The sequence below is a fragment of the Belonocnema kinseyi genome, chromosome 7, assembly GCF_010883055.1.
Source record: "Belonocnema kinseyi isolate 2016_QV_RU_SX_M_011 chromosome 7, B_treatae_v1, whole genome shotgun sequence".
NCBI lineage: Eukaryota > Metazoa > Arthropoda > Insecta > Hymenoptera > Cynipidae > Belonocnema > Belonocnema kinseyi.
This window is the reverse complement of record NC_046663.1, coordinates 2,975,568-2,985,152: the sequence shown is the minus strand read 5'-3', so window position 1 is coordinate 2,985,152 and position 9,585 is coordinate 2,975,568. Positions and strand designations below refer to the sequence as shown.

The 9,585-nt window shown below is 29.7% G+C and overlaps 1 protein-coding gene across 1 annotated transcript in view; it reads left to right on the top strand.

Annotated features, from left to right (window-relative positions):
- Positions 1-9,585, top strand: part of LOC117175912 (disco-interacting protein 2) — a 132,678-nt gene that overhangs the window by 60,920 nt on the left and 62,173 nt on the right. Inside the window, exons 6-7 of the mRNA XM_033365754.1 lie at positions 151-487; positions 8,335-9,148. Of these exons, the coding sequence (XP_033221645.1) occupies positions 151-487; positions 8,335-9,148 (1,151 nt within the window). The remainder of the gene's footprint in view (positions 1-150; positions 488-8,334; positions 9,149-9,585) is intronic.

Sequence of the window (9,585 nt, the reverse complement as noted above, 5' to 3'; positions counted from 1 at the left end):
TTATTTACAAAAAAAGTTCTTAGGTTCAAAAAAACATTCAGTGAACTGAAAAACTGTGGTCGGTAATATAGGTATTTAGCTGTGTCACATGCCCTTAATGAAGTTTGGTGGGTTTTTTTTATTTTTTTTATTTGGTTGTTGTTGTGGCAGGTACGGCTCAGCTACTTACAAGGCGCCAGCTGCCACGGTTCTGGATCCGAATGGAAAACTCTGCATAACGTTGACATATGGGAAACTGCTGAGTCGCTCGCACAAGATAGCCTATACTTTATTAAACAAAACATTGAGTCGTGCGGGTGACTGTTGTTTAAAGCCGGGCGATAGAATTGCTCTAGTTTATCCGAACAATGACCCAATCAGCTTTATGTGCGCTTTTTATGGGTGTCTCCAAGCTGGCATTGTGCCCGTCCCGATAGAGGTTCCTCTGACTCGCAGGGATGCCGGCTCCCAGCAAATCGGCTTCTTACTTGGCAGCTGCGGCATTCAGGTTTGTACTACTATCTACATACTTGTCTCATTCTTATACATTTTTTTTTTTTTTTTTTATTGAACCTCCATCTTGGTAGTAATGTTGTATAGTAGGAATCGACTACCCTATTTTGACCGCTTCTGCATTCAGGTACATATCTTCAATCTACTTACACTGCGTCTCATTCTCATTCACAAATACACTTTTTACATTCTCATCATTTATGATTGAGAAAGTATTAGAATTGTCGGAAATTTAACATCACACTTTTTCAACGGATTTCCACGTTTCGGGACCCCCTGAATCCGAAAATCAGGTTTTCACGATGGCGTCTGTCTGTCTGTCTGTCCGTCCGGCCGTAAACACGATAACTCTCGAAAAAATGAACGAATCAAATTCATCTTTGGCACACTTTTTCTAGGTCCTAAAAGAAAGGACGAGTTCGTTAACCAGCCATTTTTGATAAAAATTCAAAAAGTGAGTGCATTTTTAAAATTTTTGAGGCCACTTTTTTTCTGAATTTGAAAATTCTATGTACGGATATTTATAGTATTAAAAAAGAACAAACAATTTATCCGAATGACTTTTTTGGATAAAAAGAAAAATCTCAGAGTTATAGCGGTTTCAAAATTTTTTTAAGCAATCGAAAATCAAAATTTGAAGCCGAAAAACGCACGATATGAAAAAAAAAGTCAAGAGAAGGAAAACATTTATTTTTGAAAGCCCTACAAGATTATCATAACCAATTTTTGGATTTTCTTAAAAAATCGAAAATTCAAATTTTGATTGCACAAAAAATAATGGAAAATAAAAAATTCCATTTTGTGGACAAACTATGTAGGATACAAAAAAAGATGACTTAACAAAAATGGTTATCCCAAAAAAAAAACAACTTCGTTAAGAATCACTTCTTGATAGAACGCGTACTTTTTGTCTTATTCGTCAAAAATAACGTTGAAAAAAGTAAAATAAAACAAAAAATGTGTGAAAAAACGACGAAAGTTACGAGAAAAAAAATCCAACAAAACCTGTTTACAAATGTCTGTCGGAAATCGGACACGCAGCGCGAGTATCACGATGAGAATGTGTACCTCAAAGCCTACAGAGCTTTGAGAAACTTAATCTTTAACTATACTTAATTAAGTAGACAATTCAGAATATGAAGACGCATATAAATACTGTGATCTAAAAGAGATCTTTTTGATAACGTTTTTTTTTCAAGCATTTCAAATGCAAAGAATAAATATCCGAGCGCGAAGCGCTAGGTGTAATTATGTTCAAGCGCGAAATGCGAGATTCAACCGTCGCGCGCCCTGGGGGCGCCCAAACTTGCGAGCCTCCATCTTGTTAGTAATATAGTATAGTAGGAATCGACTACATTATTTTAGCAGCTGCGGCATTCAGATACTTATCTACCATCTACATACTTGTCTCATTCTTATTCACACTATTTTACACTTTTTTTTAACAATGACACTGTTTTGCTATTATTTCGAGAAAAAAAAATATATTCTTCATATAAAAAGTGGTAAACTCCATCTTCTTAGTAATGTAGTAAAGTAGAAATCGACTACATTATTTTGTCAGCAGCGGCGTCCAGGTAGATATCAACAATCTGCATACTTTTCTCATTCTTATTCACACTTTTTTACACTTTTTTTTAACAATGACACTGTTTTGCTATTATTTCGAGAAAAAAAATATATGCTTCATATGAAAAGTGGTAACCTTAGAGCTGCCAGATCGTGGATGAAATTGACCCCCACCATACCTACCGTTTGGGAACCGCAAAACAGAAGGTGCATGATTACCACTGTGAGTTCGTGTCTAAGCCGAAAATGCACGATTCGACTTCGGTTTTCTGCTGTACGATGATTGCCGATCTGAAAGCTTCGCAAGACTTCGGCGGTCTTCTATTTATATCTCGATCCCCATTTGAAAGAAATCGAAGAAATTGGCGAATTTAATGTTTCGCGTGATTCTTCATTTCATTCATGAGTCGATTTTGAGGTTATGTTTTTCAGGTTATATAGTATGAATATTATTACTATTATATATATATTATTAATGTTGTTAATATTATAATTATAAAATATAACATTAATTTTAATTAATAATTGACGAACTTTTAATTCAAATAGTTAAACTGTGAACAAAAAACAATTATTTTTCTGCAAAAAAAATTTTGAATAAAATGCAAATTTTTTTTTTAATTTTTTAAATTTGTTTTAAACAAATTATTTTAATTTTTAAGCAAAAAGTTAGATTTTTATCCAAAAGGTTGAATTGTATTTGAAAAAAGGCATTTTTAATAAAATACATGAATTTTGTTCAAAAGAAATCTATTTTCCACCAAGTCTAATTTTCTATACAAAAATTAATGTTTAATCAAAGTTAAATTTTAGACAATAAAGATTAATTTTCTTGTAGTTAAAAGAAATTAATTTTTAAGCAAAAACAAAAGTTCTACAAAATAGTTAAATTTTCAGAAAAGACATTTTTTCAACTAAATTGATAAATCATCAACAAAAAAAAAACTCAATTTTTAACGAAGCAGTTCCACTATTAACCGGAAAAATAAAAAAAAGTTAAAATTCTTTGAAATTGCTTTAAATTTTCGAAATTATTTGAAAATTCCTTAAAATGTTTTAAAACATCCTAAAATATTTAAAATCCTTTAAAATCTCTTGAAATTTTGCAAAACTCTTGAAAAATTGTTGCAATTTAAAAAATACCCTAAAATATTTTAAATCCTTTAAAATCTCATGCAAAATTATTGCAATCAATTGACAATTCCTTGGAATCTAGTAAAATATCCTGAGATGCATCAAATCCTTTTAAATCTCATATTAAATTACTGTAAACAATTGAAAATTCCTTGGAACCTTGGAAATGTTTGTATAATAGAGTTTTGAAAATGGAATCAATAAAAATTCAAAGCTTTAAAAATTTAACTTTCGAAAATTTTCAACTGTTCAATAAGAATAATTTTTAAATCGTTGGGGTTCAAGTCTTCAAATTTAGAATTGTAAACTTGGAAGTTTATTTATAAAAAATTAATAATCAAAATAATTTGAATGCGTTCAAAATTTAAATATATGTTTTTAATTGGACAATCTCTAAATTAAATTATTTCGGACTGAAATTTAGAAAACAGAAAAATTTTAAAACATTAAAAATTTAACTGTTTGTAGATTAGTTAAACTATTCAAATAAAGTTTCAATAGAAATTAATCGAGTTAAAGTTTAACTATTTCTGAAACGATTTTTGTATATAATTATAAAATTATATATATTTTTTTAGGGTATTTTTAAATTTTCAAGCAATTTTCAAGAGATTTCAAAAGATTTTAAAGGATTTCAAATATTTAAGGGTACTTAAAAAGACTTCAATGAATTTTCATTTCATTTTTATAATTTAAAGGAATTTTAAAGAATTTTAACAATTGTAGCAGGGTTGTTTAAAAAAAACTTCAAAGTACCTTAGAAATGTGTGAAAGATGTCGAGGGTTTTCAAAAGATTTAGCAATATTTCAGGATGTTTTCAAACATTCTAAGGAATTTTCAAATAATGTCAATAATTTAAAGCAATTTCAAATAATTTTAACTAATTTTTTTCAACTTTCCTGTTTGAAAGTAGAACTGTTTTGTTGAAAATTTAGTTTGTTTTTGCTTGATGATTTATCAAACTAGTTGAAAAAATTGGATTTCTAAAAATTTAACTTTTTTGTAAAAAATTTTTTTTGATTTTGTTTGATGGAAATTTAACTTTTTGTTGAAAAATTTAACAATTTAAAAATAATAAGCTAATAAAAAATAATATAAATATTTCTAAATCTCATATTAAATCACCGTAATCAATTGGAAATTCCTTGGAACATATTAAAATACTCTCAAATTTTTCAAATCCTTCAAAATCTTTTGAAATACCTAGAACTTTTTTTAAGATTTCTAAAATACTTTGGATTTTTTAAATAACCCTTCTAAAAAATTTTTAATTCTTTGAAATTCCTTAAACTTATAAAAATTTTCAATTCGATGGGATGCAAGTCTTCAACTTTGGAATTTTACACTTAAAAATTTATTTATAAAAAAATAGAAATCATAAATAAATTGAAAGCGGTCGAAATTTAAAAGTATGTTAAAAAAAGTATATAAATTGATAATTTTATACAATAATGTATATTTATATTTTCCTCTTTTTCACACCACCGCAGAAAATTTAAATTCCTGACCACAGCAATTGTAAATTTCTGACATTTTGTAATCAGAATTTCGTAAAGCCCGAAGTTTCTAAAGCATGAAGTTTTATCAATTTCAATTTGAAGTTTAAACAAATTTCAAGAGATTTCAAAAGATTTGTAAGGTTTTTAAATATTTGAAGAAGTTTTAAAAGATGCCAAGGAATTTTCAATTTATTACAGTTATTTAATATGAGATTTTAAAGGATTTGATATATTTTAGGATATTTTAATAGATTTTAAGTAATTTTTAAATGATTTTAATAATTTAGTATGAACTTTTAAAGGATTTGAAATATTTCATGTTTTATTTTAATTTCAAGATATTTTCAAGACCTTTAAAAAATTTCAAGATATTTCAAAAAATTTGTGAGGATTTTAAATATTTGAGGAAAAGTTTTAAAAGACGCCAAGGAATTTTTAATTGATTACAGTAATATGAGATTTTAAAGGATTTTATATATTTTAGGGTATTTTCAAATATGCAGTGAATTTTCAAGAGCTTTGAAAAATTTCAACAGATTTTTAAGGATTTCAACTTTTTTAGGATATTTTAAAACATTCAAAGAAAGTTTCAATTAATTTCCACAATTTAAAGCCAAAACTAATTGTTTTTTGTTGAAAGTTTAACTATTTCAATTAAAAGTTCGTCAATTATTAATTAAAATTAATGTTATATTTTATAATTATAATATTATCATTCATAATTTAAAGTGAAAATAATTTAACTTCTAATTTCAGAAAAGTTCAGTTTAGCGAAATTTATTTTTTCAACTTTTATTGTTTCTAGCTTAAAATTGTTTAAAATAATATAATTGATAAAAGCTAAAAATTCTAAATTTTATTTTTTGTCTGCATTTCATTAAAAAGTGTTAGTATCTAACTTCCATTTTATACATGTAAATTATAAAGCATTTGAATATGAAAATTTTTAATTTAAAAACTTTTAAACTTCAATTTAAAATAATTTAAAATTGAAGAGTTTAGGGTGGCCGCTGGACAGGGAAATCTGTAAAACCGACAAATGACCGTGAATTTTATACAACCGGGAAACGACCGTAAATTAGTTTTTTTACCGGGTAATTAAAAAATCTTTCGGTTAAAAATTTTCCATTTTAGATTTTAATTTTTAAGTGAACATTTCCGTATAAGAATTTTAAAATGCACTTTCAAAGACTTAAACAATAAATAATAAGAAGCGTTTGAAATTTCAGATTTTTTATAAAAAATTATTTTTTTAATTAAATTCTACTTTAAGATTTTAAAAGTAAATAATAATTGATCGGAATCAGTTCAAAATTTTAGAATGTCCAGATTTTAATGTTAAAAATTTAACTGTTTCAATTGGAAAGTCTTATCAGTTAAACAAATGGAACGCCCGATTGAAACTTTATAAACTATTTAAATATTTGAAATAATTATTATTTCAGTCTAAATTATTAAATTTTTAAACCATTCAATTTGAAATTTTTCAATCAAGAAAAATAAGAATTACTTAATATTTATAAATATCTGACTTCATTTAAAATCAGTAATTATAAATTAAATATTTTAAAAGAAACTAAACTTTGATCGTGTCAATGTTAATTCTTCTATTTCAAAATTTAATTCTAAGTGAACTTGTTGAATTTTGATATATAAATAACAATTGAACACCTATTATTCTCAGAAAAAATTCGAGTAAGTTCAAAAAATATTTAGAAGATCAACAAAAAAAAATTCTTTAGAAATTTAAAATGATTTAAAATAATTTTAAAAAAGTTTCTACGCGAACCAAAAAATCCGGCTATTCGTATGAAAATTTCGGTGGAAATAGTCTGCAGCCTAATTTAAACCAAATATAGATATTGACAGATGTAGAAGAAAAAAATTTAAAAGCTTTTTAAGAATTTTGAAAGACTTCAGAAGAATAAAATATATTTTATATAATAATTTAAAATGATTTTTATTACGAAAAATTAATTTAAAGAGAATATTTAAAAAGGTTGAGAAAGATTTACAAAATTATTAAAAATAAATGTGGAATATTTTAAGAAAATTTCTTTGATTTGGGAAATAAAAAAAAATTAATTTGAAAAAATATAAAGCAGCATATATATGTTTAAAGATTTTAAAGTAAAATTTCGAAGCTGTTCAAGGATTTTTAAACCATTTGAAATTAAAATAATACAACTTTTAATAATTTAATAATTTCTTACAAATTTATAGTTGGAACTGAATTTTATCCATAATAAGAATAATTTTGACTTGGTACCGGAAATTTTCCAAAATTTAAAAAATTCTAAATTGCAACGGAAAATTTTTCCGAGGAATTTTGATTCTGAGTTGAAGCAGGAAAATTTAAAAATTTTAACCAATTTCAATTTGCAACTGGTATTTATGCAAAAGAATTATAAATTGTTTTGCTGGAAAAGGGAATTAAAAAAAAAATTAATATTAAGTTGAAACAAAATATTTCGAACAAAATTTAAATTATGAATTGGAACGGGGAATTTTACAAAAAAAAAATATAATTTTTACAATTAGTTGAAAGGAGAATTTTTGAAAAGAATTTAAATTTCGCATTTAAGCGGGAAATTTCACATTTTTAACCAATTCTGGGCTGGAATTAAGATTTAAAATTGCTTAAAATGGTATAATTTTAAACATTTTATAATTAATTGATTAATTCCTCAATTTAGAGCATTGAAATTATGACCTGAATTAATATTTTTGTAACTAAATCTGAATCTTTGAACTCTACAATTTATAAAAGTTTAAAATTTGCAATTTGCCAGTTTAACTGCATTTAATTTTCCAGTTTTAAACTTTATTTTTCAAAGTTTAAAATTCAAGAGTTTCATTTTGAGCGCTTTCATTTGCAGCTCAGTTTTTATTACTTCAAATGGAACAATTTTTAGATTTAGTTTTCGATTTTTGTAATTATCATTGATCATGAAAAATGTTTGCGAACCAGGAAATGACCGGGAATTTTGTTCTTTCATTAAAACGGCCACCCTGAGAGTTTCACCTGGAGTGCTTTAATTTTTAGTTTATTTTTGTATTACTTTAAATGGAAAAATGTTTTTCGAACTGGGAAAAAAACAGGAATTTCTTTCGTCAATTAAAACCACCACCCTGTAATCCTCGAATCACATAATAGTAGATTGTCTGCCTAGGCAGTAAAATTGAACTTTATACGAGGATGCAGAATTTAGCCTCTGAGCCAAAGGCGAGGGCGATAAAACTGTATCCGCGTATAAAAAAACTTGACTCTCTTGGTGCAAACAATACTTTATCTAAAACAGGCAGAATCACCGCTCTTTTTCTGGAAAATGGCACTTGACTGTACCGCGTATGCACGAGGGTAGGGCGAAATTATAAGTCCAAACTCCACTTCACAGTTTAACGTAATTGTAAAATCAATTCTTCTCACTCTTTTCTTTCCATTTTTTTTTCAAATCTCACTCCATTCTCCTCACTGTTACTTGACGTGCAGCGCGTAGCTGTACAATAAAGTGCTATTTTACCGCCGTTCCGTGAGCAGAAAAAGGGCGCTCATTCTGCCTATTTCAGATAAAACAATAATTTCTCTATATCCACAATGAATCGTGTCTCGACTAAATCCAACCCTATTTTGTGCAGGTCGCTCTGACAAGTGAAGCCTGCCTAAAAGGTCTTCCAAAAACGACAGCCGGCGAGGTGGTGGCTTTCAAAGGATGGCCAAAGCTTCACTGGTTCATCACCGAGCACCTGGCGAAAACCCCCAAGGACTGGCTGCCCCCGCCACGTCTCACCGACGAAACTCCGGCCTATATCGAGTACACCACCGACAAGGACGGCTCCGTGATGGGCGTCACCGTGACTCGAGCGGCAATGCTCGCGCACTGTCGCGCCCTGACACAGGCCTGCGGCTACACCGAGGGCGAGAACGCCGTCTGCGTGCTTGACTTTAAGCGCGAGGTCGGCCTCTGGCACGCCACCCTCACCAGCATTCTCAACGGGATGCACGTCATCTTCATACCCTACGCTCTGATGAAGGTCAATCCGGCGAGCTGGATGCAGATGATCACGAAGCATCGAGCGAGTGTGGCCGTGGTCAAGTCGAGGGATCTGCACTGGGGTCTCTTGGCCACCAAAGACCACAAGGACATCACCCTCTCGTCGCTGAGGCTCCTGCTCGTCGCTGACGGTGCCAATCCGTGGTCGCTCTCATCCTGCGACCAGTTCCTTTCAGTATTCCAGTCGAAGGGCCTCCGCCCGGACGCGGTCTGTCCCTGCGCCTCGTCCAGCGAAGCCCTCACGGTTTCTGTGAGGCGACCTGGTCGTGCGGGTGTCAACGCCACGGGACGAGGCGTCTTGTCCATGTCTGGGCTTAGCTATGGAGTCGTCAGGGTCGATCAGGAGAACTCGCTCACGTCCCTCACTCTTCAGGATTGTGGACAAGTCATGCCGGGCAGTAAGTATGCTTTTCTTCTTTCTCGCCGGATTTTATTCAAAGGGGGGCAAATTAAATCACATTTTTTGTCTCCGCCGCTGTCACCTTTTCAGAAATTCAAGAATTTTTGTTGAACAGATAGGCACGATGTTCTACCTAATGGAATGAACTTACTTTTGAATAGATTGTTGAATTTTTAAGCGGAAAAAGATGATTTTTTTTAGAAAATAGTTGTATTTTTCAACACCAGAGCACAAATTTTCAACAAAAGAGTTAAATTTCCAGTTAAAATAGGTCTTCAGTAAATAAAATGAACTTTTAAGAAAGTGGGTTTACCAAGTAATTAAATTTTCAAGCAAATAGAATGGATTTTCAAGGAAAAATACAAAAATTAAATTTAAAACAAAAATTTTCTCCACCGCTGCCACCTTTTCAGAAATCCAAGATGTTTTTTGAAA